Source organism: Alligator mississippiensis, chromosome 1, assembly GCF_030867095.1.
Source record: "Alligator mississippiensis isolate rAllMis1 chromosome 1, rAllMis1, whole genome shotgun sequence".
In the NCBI taxonomy this organism is placed as follows: Eukaryota; Metazoa; Chordata; order Crocodylia; family Alligatoridae; genus Alligator; species Alligator mississippiensis.
Window position 1 is genome coordinate 301,110,454 of NC_081824.1, and position 18,162 is coordinate 301,128,615.

General features: G+C 41.8%; 1 protein-coding gene across 2 annotated transcripts in view; it reads left to right on the forward strand.

Moving 5' to 3' along the window:
* Window positions 1–18,162, forward strand: part of TRAPPC10 (trafficking protein particle complex subunit 10) — an 84,391-nt gene that overhangs the window by 40,115 nt on the left and 26,114 nt on the right. The window contains exons 6-11 of one of the 2 annotated variants that reach the window (XM_014611183.3): window positions 888–999; window positions 2,353–2,600; window positions 6,245–6,391; window positions 14,468–14,582; window positions 16,323–16,399; window positions 17,487–17,578. In XM_014611183.3, the coding sequence (XP_014466669.2) occupies window positions 888–999; window positions 2,353–2,600; window positions 6,245–6,391; window positions 14,468–14,582; window positions 16,323–16,399; window positions 17,487–17,578 (791 nt within the window). Of the gene's footprint in view, window positions 1–887; window positions 1,000–2,352; window positions 2,601–6,244; window positions 6,392–9,491; window positions 10,354–14,467; window positions 14,583–16,322; window positions 16,400–17,486; window positions 17,579–18,162 lie in introns of those variants that run through there. The other variant, XM_059720778.1, reaches the window with a different exon arrangement.

The window sequence follows — 18,162 nt, forward strand, 5'->3', positions numbered from 1 at the left end:
CAGCTGGGGCAGAGCTGTGATCTGCTGCTCATGTGCTCTGGGCAGGGGTGTGGAGGCAGCAGAGTGTGACTCTGCCCTGGCTCCAGACCACACTGTCACCACTGCAAAAATCCTGGCCCCAGCCATAGATCAGCTCCCCACCCAGCCATGCACCCTGCCAGTGCTGCTCGGGCTGGTCTCCATTGAAACCCTGGCCCCAGTGTCACGGCCCCACTGCTCCTGGGGTCTGCATGGAAACCAGCTGCAGCAATGTAGGCATGACCTGGTGGAAAATGGAGTTTGCCTTGGGCCTGAACTGGGTTGTGGGACAGACTTTGACCACTCCAGGTCTAGCCCTTCAACCTCCACTATTACTTGCCCAACCACAGCAGTAGGGGGATGAATTTAAGACAGCTTTCCACTAGTTAATTTCTTATATGGGAAATTATAGCACCTTCCATAATTTTTAATATATAGAATCTAATTTTGAAGTAATCTTGGATTAGGGTGAATTTGATATATGGAAGTAGCCAGTATTTTCTCATAACCTTTTTTAGTTTTCAGGAGCTTTCTTGCAATTGAGAATTCCTAGCTTGTTTTCGAGATCTTATGAATTCTGTCCTGTACTGAATTTAGGGTTTGAATAGACAGGAAACTTGCTAGTATAATTACACCAGTGTAACTCCCTGTGGAAAGAGCAGTATTTTTGGAAAAACTGTATCCACAGAGGGACTTGGTGATATAACTACAGCAAAAATATGCTGTACATTTGCTCAGATATTCAGGGTCAAGTATGGGGGAAAGTCCTTTTCAGAGTTGCTTTTGTTTATTTGTGTTTTGTTTTTAAAATATGAATGTGACTACAACACTCTTGATAACCTGTGCCTTTTTTGGTTGCATGTTAAAAGGAAGAACTGGCCTTTGTCTTTGAGATGTTGCAGCAGTTTGAGGATGCCCTGGTGCAATATGACGAACTGGATGCCTTGTTCTCTCAATATGTTGTCAACTTTGGTGCTGGTGGTAAGCACGTTTAAATCAGGAAGGGAATGTGTGCCCTAGGGTAGTTCATTACATTTCCTGCCCTACTCAGATTAAGATATGCCAGAGCCCTAAATATGATCTTCCCTCTCCTCCCCCTGGCTGAGGGGTCCCAGTGGCCCCACCCCTTGGCTGCATGTCATGTGGCTTAGCTACTGGTTGGCTGCAAGGGTTGTCCATCATGCACCCCTGCTCTCCTGCTGGTTGATGGAGAGGGGCAGGACCACATGACAGGCAGCTCTTGCAGCCAATCAGTGGCAAAGTGTGGGAGTAGCAGAGCAGCAGTCATCTTGCCCACAGCCCTTCAAGTGGACAGCACCCCCTAAGCTTTTTGCTGCCCTGCCAAGCTGCTGCAGCACACTGAGGGGTGCTGGCTCCATCTGATATTTTTCCATAAGCTTCCACTGCTGCAGCCTTCTCCTCCCTCCCCCCCCCCCCCCCCCCCCCCCCCCCCACCCCCCCCCCCCCCCCCCCCCCCCCCCCCCCCCCCCCCCCCCAATTTCTTAGGCATTGAAATTGTGAATTTGGAAGTCCCCTACATAAGAGGAGCCTAAAACTAGCTTTTCATAGGAAAAAATGAAATTTTGTTCTCAGGGTGAGTTCAGTACTGGTCTCTCCCTTCTTCTTGCTATATAATATTGTGTCTTCATCTGCTTCTAGACCTTTAACTGTTCCCAGAGCCTAGTTTAATATGTCTCCATTTTTTCTTAATATTTAAATTATCCTCAAGTTCAAATTCCTTTCTCTATTTACATGTACAGTAATAGTTCTATCACTCAGAAATACACTGCAAACCAGTTTTCTTATTTAGCTGGCCACAATCAGTGGTGATACATAGGGAGTGCACGTGCACCCCCTGACTGGCCATGCTTGCTGCTTAGGCGTGGGCAGGGGGGTGAGGTGGGAGTGCTGGTGCCCCCCCTGCAAGTGCACCAGCCAGGAAGTGGAGAGGAAGCAGCGGTTGGTAGGATCAGCCACAGGGGGGGACACCCCCCCCCCCCCGACTGGCCCCTGGGGGGGCATGTGCCCCCCTCCCCCCCCAACTAAAGTGGCACCAGTCACCCATGGCCACAATATAAAGATCAAATATGTAATTATGTCAACATTTTTAAAATTCAGATGTCTAAATGTTAAGCACCTACAGCAAATAACTATGTGAAAGCTGTAGAAGCTCAGCACTTCTAAAATTTAGGCCAGTTTATTCCTATGCCTAAATCTGGTGATGTGATACAAGTTCAAAAAGTTTGGCCCCAATGTGGTAGTGGGTAAAGAGGCTTTAGCTAAGTGAAATTATTTAGTTTGCAAAATGTTGTCTCTATATTTTTTTTTATTTAGATGGAGCAAATTGGTTGACATTTTTCTGCCAGCCAGTTCGGAGCTGGAATGGATTGATTCTACGTAAACCAATAGACATGGAGAAACGGGAGCTCATTCAGAATCAAGAAGCCACTCTGTTGGACTTACGTAGTTACCTGTTTTCTCGACAATGTACGCTGCTAATCTTCTTGCAGAGACCATGGGAGGTGTCACAGCGAGCGTTGGAGCTTCTTCACAACTGTGTGCAGGAGCTCAAGCTACTTGAAGTGAGTTGGTGTAATCCCTTATCTAGTATTTCTTAATTAACGACCAAGAAGTGGTCACAGACAGCATTGCTATTAAACATTGATGGTATAGTACCTAAATTATGCTATAGATAGATGCGCTTTAAATTTATAATATGCTACAGTTCAGATAACTGTGATTAAAAATAAACATGAGTATTGCCCTTTGGAAGATAACTTGGAGTTCATGAAGGGCTTAGTTTTTTGGATGTAGTATGTTGATCATATTGTATTTAAAATGTTTGGGCTTTTATCTGAAAAATGAAGATTACCATGAAATAGGTGAAGTAATTAATCTACTACTTTTTTGAGTTTATTGCAAATGGCTTGATGTGTTGCCAAAACATTAGCTTTGTATGCAATAACCAATATAGAGGTCTCTAGGCATTAAGGTAGGGAAGCCAACATTTTTGTATAGAGCAATTTGCTACAAAATGTAGTTCTGCATGGTAAACAGTTTCTGCTCTTGTGCTCTGTTATTGCCAACTTTAGTTGCATTCTTTTTGACCATCTGTTGTTGTTCTTATTCTCTTTCCATTTGGTGCCAAACATGATCTTTATATTAACCTCCTTTCTTTGGCTGTCTCTATTAACTTGTGTCAACAAGTGCATGTTGAAGCAAGCGACTGCGTATACAGGTGTTCTCCTATTGCAGTTTTTTTTAGAGCAGGTTTTTCTTTGTGCATAAATCTCTCCATTGCAGTATGGTCATCTTGTACCTGGGTGTATAACAAATGACCAAATTCCGTTATTAGTAAATTGTCAAACTCAGAGTTTTTAGAAACAGCAATTTATATTATGCTGGGAAAACATCTTCTTGACTCCAGATGATGATTTGTGTAGGTACTGAATGCTGTGAATTTCTTGTTCTTTATTAGTTTTACATGCGTTCACTGCAGATACTCATTTTAGTCTGGGTATGACCAGAAACTGGAGGGTTTAGTAGCAATGTGGTGGGGCTACTTATGGTGGCGTAGGTCCTATAATACCAAAATGTTGCAATCTCTAGAGTAAGGCAAGTATAGGGTGCCCCAAAACCCTAGCGCCACCGCCCCTGCCCCCCCCGCTTCCCCCCCCCCCTTGTAGATACTCTTTGGTTGGAGAAAGCCTAAGGGTTAACATCACCCTGACAAAAACACGCCCTTGCTGAGGTGTTAGGCAGCTGGTAGCAAATGTAATCTGTTGCTCTCTGGCAGAAGCTCCAACCATTGAGGCACTGCACGGTTGAACTTGTTCTGGCCTTTGGATTCTGTCTTGAATGGTATAAAGCGGGGATGGTAGGTCTAGGGTAGCCTTTACTCCTCCATACACAATTGCTTAGGAGTATGTGCTGAAGGTCTTGGTGTGATAGTTGCATACGTTGTGATCCAGAGGATCGACGGTTACCAAGAAGAATCCTTTTAACTGTCTTTTAGATTACTGTGGCAGTAAGTTCCATGACTAAGTTGTAAAGTGCATTATAAATATTCTTTTTCTGGCTTAAGTGTTTTGCCTTTCAATTTTGAGTCATGTCATTTGTGTATTTTAATGCACAATATTCAGGGACTCCCAGTACATGTATACCATTTTGGGTTTTTTTATACTTTCACATTTTCTTTCTTGTTTCCAAAGTGTAGATATCTATTTTTCTAAACCTCTGTAAACTGGAGCTACTTCCTACACTGTACATCTCAAATCCCACCCCATGCCACTCTTCCCCTCCTAATTTTTATTGCCCTTCTCTGGAACTTTTCTAGTGCATCTGTATTCGTTTTGAGATGAGGTGATCAAAACTCAGTGCGAATGTTCAAGGTGAGGCAGTAACATTGAAGGACATGCCATACTATTTCTCCTGTTTGGTCCTTTTAATATAGTGTATCCACCTGTGTGTTTAACAGCCACTGCACATGTAGCAGATATCTAAACTGAGTAACGCGCAGTGTTCCTTGTCTTCTGGCTAAAAGTTCATTCTGAATTTGAGTCTTAATATTTTTCCAATATTGTGTACTTGCCTGTCACTTCTTAATACTGTATTTACTTGATTAAATGAGGTATTTCCCCATTTAACACTGCAGGAAGGGAACAAGCCCCTTGCCTTACAAGTTGAGTGTGAGGCGGTGGGGGGCAGGCAGTGGCTCCAGCTCTGTCTCCAACCTAGCATTGGGGCTGGAATTGCAGCTGCTGCTGGCCCCCACTACCTCTGCACCCCCTGCCACTCTTCCACCACAGCCTCAAGCCCTCCCTATCCTCAGCCCTCCTCCCTACAGCATTGCTGCTCCTTCCCCTCTGCTGCACTCCTCTTTACCTTTTTAATGTACCCACAGCAGGCTGTGTTCTCACTGCAGTCTGGAGCCCAGAGTGCTTGCTTCAGCCTGGCCTGTAACAGCAGTGCTGGCTCTGCGCTGCTACTGTGGGGCAAGTTGGAGCTGTCCCCAGTGCCCCAGGCTGCAGCAGGGATGGAACTTGCCACCATGCAGTAAAGTTGAGGGGGGCCAGGTTGGGGGTGGGTGGATATAGACTTGAGGTGGGGGGAGGGGGCGAGGCAGGGACCTGAGCCTGTGGAGGGTAGGCACAATGGGGAGTAAGTTGTTGAGGGGTGGGAACCAAGTAGCAGAGGGCAAGTTGCCTGCCTCTCTCTCTGCCTCTACACTGCCTGCCCACACTGCTTCTCTACTGCTTGCTCCCTACCACCTGTCCCCCCCCACTGCCTGTCCTCCCATATGTCCCCCTTACTACTTCTGCCCACTGCCTGCCCCATTACTGCTGCCTCATTACCTGTAGTAGTGGAGGGGGCAAATTTAAGATGATCCTCCAGTAATTAGATTCCATACATGGCAAATTTATAATAAATTTATAATTTTTCCATGTATACAATCTAATTTTGGGGGGGTTATCCTAAATTCAGGGTCGTCTTGTATTCGGGTAAATATGGTAATAGTTTTGTTAAGTCTTTTTTGAGTCACAATTTTCCACTATAAGAATAATTTCGTGTTATCAGCAAGTCTTGATAGATCCTTCTTGCTGTGTTCCTGATCTTTGTTAAATACTTTGCTTCTTAGAGTACCCTAACTGCTTTCTCATAAATGGCCTTTCTTTCTTAGACCTTGCTGTTCTAACTAGTTGTCTATGACCTGACTGTACTGGCAGATTAAGTTGTGGTTTGTGTGTTTGTGACAGTTATCAGTAGACTTTTTGAAAGACCAATTCTCCCCCCACCACCCCGTCTCATAATGGTTAGTGTACTTATACATTTCTTTAGCTAGTTAGGCCTGATATATCCTTTAAGAAGATTGTATTGATTTCAGACTTTTTCTTAATTTTGCTTCCCTCATAAAATCTCTAACTTTGTTTGGAAAAACAATCTTTTTGAAGTTCATTACTAGCACTCCCCATCTCATTCTGGTGAGTCTATCCCTTCTAATTAGAGTGGGCCATATTTTCTTAGTGGCTCATTCTCATTTGCTTCCTGAACTAATTTCTATGTATTATTCAGGAAGGTGTCAAGAGTTGGTCTGTCATTGTGTGTGCTTGGAACAAGTTGTTCTAAGAAGCTCCAGTGTGTAGTCTTGAAATTTTTTTTGCCAAACTCTGCTCTGATCAGATCAAACAGTTGTTCATTTCTTCATGAGACTCTTATTCATTTTTAGGTCTCTGTTCCTCCTGGAGCTTTGGATTGCTGGGTATTTTTGAGCTGTTTGGAAGTCCTGCAGAGAATAGAAGGCTGCTGTGATCGGGCTCAGATCGATGCCAATGTGTCCCACACAGTTGGCTTATGGAGCTATGCCACTGAAAAGGTAACCAGGCTATAATGTGTTTCAGGTGAGGGCCTCAATTGCAATGTGCTGTAGCTTGTGCAGTAATGTCCTGGCACAGGTGATCCGCTTCATTGGGTGAAGAGCACATTGCCTGTTTGCTACCTCTCTCCTCCCCATTGACCTTCTGGAATAATGGGTGATGTGTTCCCCACTTCCAGAGATGCTTCCCTGGCAATCTCTGGGAACCTGGGGGCGCATCTCTGGAAGTGAAGAATGTCTGTCGATCTCAGTCCCGAGATGACATTGGAGCAAGTTCAAAACTCTGCCATGCCAAGGCTCAGGCTGCTAACCAGCTGACTGGGGCCCCAAGACGGCATATGTGTTTCAGCTTTTCCTACTTCCAGACATGTGCCCTCAGGTTCTCTGAAGTGCTTGCATCTCAGAGTAGAGAGAGTTGGGGTTCCTTGCCTCCAGAGACATGCACCCAGAATCTCTGCTGTCTCAAAGCAGAGAACCCTGACTTCCCTTGCTTCCAGAAGTGTGCCCCATAGATTGCCAGGTGCATTTCTGTTCAACTTGTTTTATGCATTTAGAAGCATTTACATCAAGGCTACATTGTTACCCGTACATGATTGATCATGTTTGGTGCCAGGCACCTTTACAATTTGCTGATTAGTGTACTTTTTTAATTACAAGGTTCCTACATATCTTCCCACGTATGTACCAGGTTTTAGTTGTATTGTTCTACACATTTTTCTTATCTACTATGCCAGGTTATACTGATTCTGTCCATTCCAGGATATTCTTGACCAGACTACAAATCTTCTGATGCACCCTTCTTTCCGCAGAATTAAAGACTTGGAGGTTTTAACTCTTACAGCTTTTGGCCTGTTTTACAGCCCATATATCGATTTATTTAAAATTTTCATTTGTTGGTTCAAGCATGCTTTGTTTGAAATCTATTCTGCGTCTGTTGTCTTGAGTCACCGTAACCAACAGTGTATTATACTAGTCGTGAGTATGATTTCAGTTTCCATGAAAACCAAACCTAGTGTCCTAACAACTGGGTGGAGGCTTACATTTTCAAAAATATTCTACCAGGGTATGGTAGCATCATTTTGCACACATTCTGCTTGTTCTTTTTTGCATCTGGATGACATTTAGCTTTTGGCAACAGTGTCTCCTACTTCTGTAATTTATCAAAGAGGTTATATCTACATGCATCTCTGACTCTGCCCCATCACAAGGTCTTGGTCTAGATGAATTTGTTGGCTTGGCCAGCTACTCTTACAGGGTGCTGATGTTGCCACTAGGCCAGAAAATTAGTCCTGATATAAATCACATTAGTTACATGGTTCGTAGGCATGTTTCTCTCCCTATGGTGAAGTTGTGGGATTCCAAAGAACATAGTGTCTTTGAGCTGTACCAACTCTTTGACCAGATGTATTTATTCTAGTTGAGCCCAATCTTTTGGCATTACTTTTATCTGGCACTTCTGCATAACATTCACAAAGCCAGTAATGATGAGCTCTTTTTTCCTTTTTTTTTTTTCTCCTTTTGTAAAATGCCTAATTTAATTTTGAGGCTATCTTCAGTGACCAGCTTAACACTTGAGTAATGTTGAACATGTGTGTTATTGGCTATTATCCCCACACTTTGCATAAAATACCTTTTGGGGTTTTCCTTCCTATTGGGGAGTTCCCAACATTACAGCAGTTGTGGCCTCATCAGGCTGGCTATCAGGTATACTTTCCAGCTTAGCCAATTGTAGATGCTTTCCCTCCAGAAAAGGAAGATGCTTTCCCTCCACTCCTTTTTCTTTGAACTTGCTTAGAAACCCAAGCACTGTTGATTAAGCATGATAGTCATCCTATTTCTGAATCTGATTCCATTATTTAGATGATTAAGTGATTGATTACCATAAATCACACCAGCAATAGCTAAATATACATCATTGTCTTCTATACAGTGTATAATACTATTAACAGTAACAATGATCCATTTTAAATTACTGGCAATTTAAATATGTATTTCAAATAATAGTGGTGATTTGACTTAATATACTTGTTCATTTTTCCTTGTGTTTTGATGGCCTCATCCAGTCCAGTTGCTAGTTTATTAACCCTTAAGTCTAGACCTTCAATATCTGGAGAGTTCCATACAGACATTCCCAGTCCTGTTCTTCCCATTAGTGTGTGTCTAAAATGTCTCTTTCTTAATTCTGAACAGTTTAAAGGATTTTGCCCAATTATGCCATGCATAAACATCCATTTTAATTTTCTTTATAGTGCTCTTGATATAGCAAAGGGCTCTGTTTGGATAACTCGTACTCAGTAAAATCCATAGCTAATGGAATATACATCTGTCCAACATTTTCATTAGGCACAGGAAGATCCCACTATTGAGCCATAGTTCTAAGTTGGGTCAGGGACTTTCAATCTTTTCTTGAACACTTATAAATTGAAGAGGTGAAATTTAGTTGTTTGAGTAGCTGCAGGGGCAGGGCTTAGTAACTGATCTTATATCTTTTAGGAAATAATAACATTCCTGCCCTAGGTTTTCCTTCTGTGGTTCCCACACAGCTAGGTTGGTCTTCTGAGGTTAAACTGCAGATTTTAGTAAGGCATTCCAAGGATTACTACTGTCCATAAGTTATTTGCATTTTCCACTACAGACCTACCGTGGTCTTTGGTGTCATCATCATCAGCAATCCTTGACAGTCAAGGATTCCAAAATTGTCTTATCTGTGGTCCAAAGACGGCTGACAAGGCCTATCCTGGATTGACAGACTCTGTTGTAGCTTGGGCATGTGTTTCAGTGCAGGGTAGGTGGCTCTAGGTTCTTGAACTGGCCTGCAGCATGTTGTTTCTGCCACTCCTGCTTTTGTCTCCTGTTGTCATAGTAAGGTTTGAAATTACTGAGATCCTTGCAGCATATTTCCTCCATTTGGAGTGATCCTGGGTGATATTCTCCCACAAGTTGATGTCGATGTTGCATTTTTTTTCAAGTTGGCCTTGAGGACATCCTTGAAGTGCTTTCTCTGCCCTTCTCGACTGAGCTGGGAGAATAAAACTTGCTTTGGGAGTCTGGAGTCAGACATGCAGAGGACATTGCTGACCCAGTGAAGTTGATGTCAGATGAACGATCGTCTCAATGCTTGTGGTGTTTGCTTGTGAGAGGATGCTAACATTGGTGTGACTGTCTTCCCGCTGGATTTGAAGGATCTTCTGCAGGCAGTGTTGATGGTACTTTTCCAGTGGCTTGAGATGTCTCCTGTACATTGTCCATCTCTCAATTCTGTACAGTAACGTGGATAACGACTGCTTGATAAACCATGAGCTTGGTTTTGGATTTAATGTTGCAATCGACTGCACTTGCACATTTGAGACGATAGTGGATTTCTTCATTGATCTTTGCCCTTCTGCAAGAGATGGCTTCTGAACCATGGGAAATGCTCAGCATTCTCTAGAGTCTCACCATGAACCTGAATTACTGGAATTGGAGTCTACTTATTAAGAGCTTGTTGATGGAGGACCTTAGTCTTCTAAATGTTAAGTGTCGCTTTCATTTTCTTGGATGCCTCAGTAAAGACATCAGCTGCCTGAAGGTCTGCTTCTGAATGAGTGCACATTACAGCATCATCAGCTTGCTGGAGCTTGATGATTGAGTTTAGGATGGTCTTGGTTTTGGCTTGGAGTTGGCTGAGACTAAACAGTTTACCATCCATTCCATAGTTTAGCTCCACCCCGACTGGAACTTTGTTGGTGATCATATGTAGCATCACAATAAGGAATATCAAGAAGAGTGTTGGAGTGATGACACAGCCTTGTTTAACTCCTATCTTAATAATAGATCTACCACAGATCCCTTTGAGGTTGAGAACCACCGCTCATATACCATTATGGAACAAGCAAAGAATGGTGACTAATTTTAGTGGGCATCCATACTTCAGAAGGATCCTCCACAGCGCTTCTCAGTTGACAGTCGAAGGCTTTTGTGAGGTCAGAAAACCATGTAGAGAGGTTTATGTTGTTCCCGACTGCTTTTCCTTGATGTATTAGCATAATCATTTGGTTGGTGCATCCAATTGACTTGCTTATCTGGGTGGGGGTAGGGGGGGGTGTAACATATGTAAATATCTAAAAACCATATATATATCTATATATAGATAAGGAAGTCAATTAGATGCTCCAACCAGATGATAATGCTAATGCATCAAGGAAATATTGCATTAAAAATGTTATTATGCTTGTATCAAAATTATACTGGCTATACATAATGTTATTTGTTCACTCACCAATCCATATACTACTTCTAGGCTGTTTGGGGCTGTCTCTAGATCTGTTCACGACATTCTTGTTCCCTTGTTTTCCTCAGTCTCCCCAGGGCTTGCTAATGACACTTTATTGGTGTGTAGGAGTTTTAATCGAGTGCCTTCAGCACAGCCTCTGTCTGAAAGCAAGTTCACTTGCCAACAACCAGAGCTGACCCGAGCAGGGTGTGGGGCCCAGGGCAAATCAGCCCATGTGGGGCCCTGCCCCCACTCCGATCCCATGTGTCCTGAACCCAAACAAGCTGCCACCACCACCACCTGTTGCAGTGGCAGGGGGAGAGGGGGTAGCAAGCACCTGGATGCAAAGCTGGTGGCGGCAGTGCAGAGCCACCACGGCTGCTCTGCCCAGCTTCACAGGGCTCCCCAAAGCACAGGGCCCAGGGCAGTCGCCCTGATTCGCGCCTCCCCCTCCCCCCAGGGACGGCCCTGGTCTGGTTTGTGACTGCTGTGATTTTTGTTGTTCAGTTTAGATCAAATATGGTAATGGAGCCCATGTTTAGAATTTGCCTAGTAAACTCCATCAAGTAAATTTACTACTTCATTTGAAAGAATGGATACAAATACTAGCTTTAGGGTTATGTGCCACTTCCAGAAACATTCCATTTCCTGCAAAACAAGGGGAAGAAAAACAATTGCTTCTCTTATTTACTTTATGAGCTTTAATTTTACTGGTATGAACTTACTGTTGTCCTTTCAAGTCTAGTCAGTATATAGCAGGATCTAATTTATTCATGGCTACATGTTGGCCATGCCATGTGGCTCTGGGGAAAGCATGTTAAGGGGCTGCGTTTTGCATTATTATTTGTTCTGGTACTTTCTAACATCCCCTTTACTTTCATATTGTTTGATATTATTTTTCTTAATAGTGGGTCACTTTTGCCTTCAGGACTTGTGGGAGGTGTTTTTTTTTCATAGATGCTAGGGTCAGAAGGGACCTCAATAGATCATCGAGTCCGACCCCCTGCATAGGCAGGAAAGAGTGCTGGGTCTAGATGACCCCAGCTAGATGCTTATCTAACCTCCTCTTGAAGACCCCCAGGGTAGGGGAGAGCACCACCTCCCTTGGGAGCCCGTTCCAGACCCTGGCCACTCGAACTGTGAAGAAGTTCTTCCTGATGTCTAGTCTAAATCTGCTGTCTGCTAGCTTGTGGCCATTATTTCTTGCAACCCCTGGGGGCGCCTTGGTGAATAAAACCTCACCAATTCCCTTCTTTGCCCCCGTGATGAACTTATAGGCAGCCACAAGGTCGCTTCTCAACCTTCTCTTGCGGAGGCTGAAGAGGTCCAGGTGCCCCAGTCTCTCCTCATAGAGCTTGGCCTGCAATGTTTGAACTATGCCTCAGCGGGCCAGACATTTCATGGCACAGAGTTGGTTACTGAGGCCAAGAGATCATTCCTGTTGGTTTCTTGTGAAGTTCACAACCTTTTTCAGCTCTGGCTTTTTGGGGTTTGTTTCATCCTTTCTGCTTGGTCTGAGGCTTGAGGGTGGTAGACAGTGTGAAGCCTTTGATTACTTCCCAGCACCTTTCATATTTCCCTAACCACATTTCATAGCATCATAGAAAGTTAGGGTTGGAAGGGACCTCAGGAGTTCATCTAGTCCAACGCCCTGCTCAGAGCAGTATCATCCCCAACTAGATCATCCCAGCCAAAGCTTTGTCTAGCTGGGTCTTGAAAATCTTCAAGGATGAAGCTTCCACCACCACCACCTCTCTGAGTAACCTGGTCGATTGTTTTACTACTCTCCTAGTGATGAACTTTATCTTAATATCTAACCTAAACTTCCCTTGTTGCAACTTGAGACCATTGCTTCTTGTTCTGTCATCTGCCACCACTGAGAACAGTCTAGCTCCATCCTCTTTAACACCTCCCTTCAGGGAAACGAAGGCTGCTGTTAAATCCCTCCTCAGTCTCCTCTTCTCTAGACTAAATAAGGCCAGTTCCTTCAGCTGGTCCTCATAAGTCATGTGCCCCAGCCCCCTCACCATTTTTGTTGCCCTCTGCTGCACTCTCTCAATTTCTCCACATCCTTTCTGTAGTGGGGGGCCCAAAACTGAACACACTACTCCAGATGTGGCCTCACTAGTGCTGAATAGAGGGAAATAATCACTTTCCTTGACCTACTGGCTACATGTCTACCCATGCAGCCCAGTATGCCATTAGCCTTCTTGGCAACAAGGGCACACTGTTGTCTCATACTTAGCTTATTGTGCACTGTAACCCCCAGGTCCTTTTCTGCAGAGCTACTGCCCAGCCAGTCAGTCCCCAGCCTGTACTGGTGCATGGGATTGTTCCATCCTAAGTGCAGGACTTTGCACTTGTCCTTGTTGGGCCTCATGAGGTTTCTTTTGGTCCAATCCTTCAGTTTGTCTAGGTCACTCTGAATTCTAGCCCTACCCTCCAGCATATCTACTATTCCCCCCAGCTTGGTGTCATCTGCAAAACTACAAAATTTCCTACAAAACTGCTTCCCTTGTTAGAATCAGTGATTGTAGGTATTTCCCATCTACTGAATACATGAAACACAAGATTGTGAGCTGTCATTAATGCTGTGTAGTTCTCTAGTTGGGAATGTGCCTGCCTGAAAAACAGCCCATAGATAAGAAGTTTCAGATGCAATGGAAAGAAGCTACAACAGTTTTGCTGAAAGTATGGAAGATTTTTGAAAGGCCTTGAAAATATTTAGTTCTGCTTATATTTTTGTATAATACATTTTCACTTTTCTTTCTTATTTATTTTGCTTTTGGTTTGCTTCTATGCTAGCAGTCCTAAGTACTTTTAATCAAAATTAGGTCATAACTATTCTAAATGATGCTCAAACATAGGAAGAGTTTGTTCTAAAGGACCTACAGCTGCCACCACCAAATATGATCAGGTAAAGGGAAGAACCTAAACAATGTGATCAGGTTGTTGATGACAAAATATCATGCCATTCCTGTTGCCTGTTTTTAGAACTTGCCCTCTCAAATTTGACAAAGATGTATAGCAGGGAGGATAGAGTGATAAGAAGCCTAGTGGGCATAAGAAAGAGAGGGGAGGGAGGAGGTCAAGGGGAAATAGCAGTAATAATAAAACAGCAAACTAGATGTGACTAAAGATGGCTAGATCATAATGTGGGGTGGATTAAGACCAGTGATGAGATCCTGTTATAAAAAATGTTGGTTAACTTGGTGATAATTGATAACATCATAGTTATTCTGAAATAATGTGTGGCTTGACTGAGCTGCAGTCAAACAGCATCTGAGATCCAAAATGCAGCAAATATCCCAAATCCAGTCTAGTAATGAATGCATGATGTTAAAGACAGCCCTCCTGATCATGTCAGCGTTTCAGAGTTTTCAGCTGGTAGAGCAGTGTTTTAGCTACGAAGCGTTCTTTATAGGTGCTCTTTGTACAAAAGCGTTTTTTTAAAAATGGTGTTCTTTAAAACTCAGAATTTTTATATGAATATGTTAGTAGACATTTTTTGTTTTTAAAAAATAGCTTGTATATTAATGTAACTTGAGATGCTGTCACATAAGCATTCTTGCAGCTGTCACACTTTTAATTTTTCAAGGAAGTTATTCCATTTCTTTTAGCAATTTCTCTTGTCTGTCCCTGGAGGCAGTTTTAATGCGAATTTTACAAGCACTGTGCTATGACAACAAGTGCTTTTCAAGTTAAATGTCTTGTATTGATCTTTTGTGAATCATGTGATGGAATAAAGTAGTTAGCAAGGCTTTTAATATTGATTTTTATAACTTGCTGAAAAGCACATTACTGGCTTGTGTTTATTTCCGTAGCTGAAGTCCCTGGGTTACTTATGTGGACTTGTATCAGAAAAGGGACCCAATTCAGAGGACCTTAACAGAACAGTTGATCTGTTAGCAGGGTTGGGAGCAGAACGCCCTGAAACAGGTACTATTAACGTTTTACATATTTTATGTAATAGCTTGCCATGATTATATATACAGTGGCTTCTGTGTTTTGATCATTAGGTGGGGAAAGTGTTCAGCAAGGAGAGAGTGTATGTATTTGTCTGTCTCTGTTCATATACATGCAGTGGATACTGAGAAGAGGAAAAAATGTAGGATCATCATTCAGTGGCATAATAAGTATTTTAAGTACTTAAAACGGTAAACAAAAAAAAAAGCAATATCCCCTTGATGCCAAGTATAGATTTTTCAGCATGCACTCCATCAGTACTATGAGGTACCCAGCAATCACCCTCTAAGTTTTTGAGTAATAGTTGTTCATGGTTCCTAAGACAAGCTGAGAATGAAACCGTCTCATCTGAAAAAATATATATGACATGTTACAAGGTCTATATAGTGACATAATTAGTCAGTACAGGCAGGCCAAGACTTTTTCTGTGTCAGAGGTGTTTATTCATTTAAAAAAAAAAAGAAAAGAGAGAATACCATAGGTTGAATATTCCAGAATAGGGGTGAGCAACGTTTTTGAGCAGAATGCCAGAAATCCCAACCTTAAATTGGAAGATGTTGGTGTGCTGGGGGTGGATGGCAGGGGAGTTGCAAGGGACCTGATCCTTGTTGTGGCAGCGTAGACATGGCCTCTTCCCTGCTATCCACCTCAAGAGGCACATGCCAAGCAAAATGCGTTCATGTGCCACACTCTGCCGGGGGTTGCCGACCCCTATTCTAGAACAATTTGTGTATTTGAATGGTTAAGGGTAGGCTGAGACTTGATTCTACTTTTCAGTTATGATTGTATATGGAAAGGAATCCACAGATGGGACATCTACTTGCATGTTCATTTCAAAGCAGGTTTTTTTCCCCCTCCGTTATTTTTCGTTTGCTCATTTTAGCACATACTTGCGCTGATATGAAGGAGCGTCTTCAAAAAAAAGTTGCAAAATTGCAAGCTTCTTTCCAATATAGTGCGATACTTCACACAGTGTATTCAGATGACCTTAGTAGAGTACAATACATTTCCTTGACACCGTATAAATCCCGTAGTGGGGAAGCTTGACAAATAGCAACTTTGCCAAGAGCTCTGGGAATGCTAAATACAATCATGGTTGTGCCCGCTGATTGCAATAGTGCATGTTTAAAAAATAGTGTTATATTGGAAAGCCTGCATAGCTGCTGTAAGCCATTTGAATTTATAAAGGATCACGCATAGCATTCAGTAAAGCAGATTGTTATAAAATCCCTTAAGAACAGTTTCAAATATCTGAAGCACAATTTACAGGATGGAGATTGACTTTTCCTTGTAGCTATAGGGGAGAGGACTAGGAGCAATGGCTTGACTGCAGCAGAAGAAATTTAGCTTGGCAGTTAGGAAGAATTTGGAGTGTGAAGATGGTTAACTGGAGCAGGCTATCTAGAGAGGTTGGGGAATCTCCATTCCTTGAAATTTTAGGAACAGATTAGAAAAGACACTTGACTAGGTTCCTCTAGTCAGGGATGATTGTGCCATGAGGCCAGATTAGATGACCCCTTCAACCTCCTTTCCTATGATCCTACACCATGTTAATTGGGCCTTTCTTCATCTTGACTTAGAATTTTAAATAAAATTACATGACCACATTTGAACTTTTTAAATGTAGCACATCAAATCATTTTTAAATTGTTCTCTCCACTGCAGATTTTAGTGCGGGTAAGTAAATATTTGTCTTGTTTTGTTTCTTTCAAGCTAACACAGCCCAGAGCCCTTATAAGAAACTCAAGGAGGCCTTATCATCTGTAGAAACTTTTGAAAAACACTATTTAGTAAGTATGGTGCTCTGGTTGTTTACGTTGTAGATCAAGAAGAGTATCATATAATCAACAAATAATGTGTAGAAAAAGAATATATTATGTATTTTCAGAGTGTTTGAAGCTAATATTTTGAATCCCAGGTACATAGTGGTAATCTTTAATTTTGTCATGTTAAGTAAGTAATCTGACTTTCAAATATGAGCACCCTTATTTGATGACGCCCCATATAAAATTAGGTGCACAAGCTTAATTTGCATGCCTGTTACCGTAGGGCGAGATATGCATAAACGCTAAAGATGCACATGTCTATGTAACTGTTCTTTTCAGAAACCATACATTTAAGAGTCTGGGAGCTGAATTTTTTCAGGAAATGCATACAGCTCATTAGGGCACTTTTAGTCCTAGATTCTTCAGTGAAATTATTTCCATGAGTGGATAGTTCAAGGTAAAATCCTAGTTGAGCTGATGACTCAGTGACATGTTGTTTGTAGCCAGTGTTTCTGATTGAAAGATAAAGATTTGTATATCAGATAACCATAACTTGTTGGTTCATGCCATAGCATCTCTGCTTTTATTAGTAGGGTTGTAGTGTTGTTGTAGCCACGATGGTCTAGGAAATGTATGAGGGAAGGGTTTTTATTTATTTATTATTCATTATAAGGTATTCAATAAAAGATGCCACAAAAGATCCTTGCCGTTCTTTTATTGTGAAGCCACGGTAACTTATATTTGTGTAAGATAATTTTGTATGAAAAGCTTCCAATCTGAAGGCCATTGACTACAGTAGAAATGTAGCTAGTGAAACTGGCTACATGCAAAGTGTTGTCAGATGTTTAAAAAAATGAAAGAATAGAGGTATTTCTGGTTTCATAAGTTAAGTAAGTTTTTCCAGGAAACTTGCATTTTAATCTGATGTAATCTCAAATCAAATAGCATGATTATAAGTTTTTGTGGCATTTCCTCTGTATACCATGATATACTTTGCAACTACAAAAAATTGCACAAAATTTAGTGATTTTGTTAAACTTTAAACTGTGTATTAGGATTCTCAGAAATACTTCTTATTTTGCACTTACTCTTTCTTTTACCTTTTAAACAGGATCTGTCTCATGCCACCATTGAAATGTATACAAATATTGGAAGGATTCGTTCAGCTAAACTTGTTGGAAAGGACTTGGCAGAATTTTATATGTAAGTAAATCTCTAAAATGTCTTTTCTATAAAACAAATCAAGCCTTTTTAATACTGAAAAGCTTGGGTTGTGAGAGAGAGAAGAATTCTGAAAATAATTTTAAAAAATACATAATTTGTGCTAAGTGTTTTTAAGTCTCGGGTTCTCCTTTCAGCAATAAATAAAAAAATACAATTAATGATACACTAATTACTTATTTATTCCAAGCCACAATATACTCCAAGAGTAATTAAATCACCCAACCTACCTTGTCTTCACCCTTTTACTTTGCCAGTAGCCTAGGGTGAAAAATCCTCTCATGGTCCATTAGGAAACAGAGGGGAGCTAGTTCAGGACCCTGCAAAGTAAATAAATTCAGAGCTTTCTTTATAGCTACTTATTTAGGTTGTAAAAAACATAATGCTTTTGGAGTCCATATCAGGGGTTACTAGAACACTGGATAGGTGACATTTCCTTATTTGGATAAGTACTCTGTGTTTAATAAGTAATTGGCCGCCTTTTTTTTTAAATGGGGCTGATAACCTTTGTATCTCTTGAACCTAAGCTAGTTTGTTTTCTAACGTAATCTCAAGCATATAACATT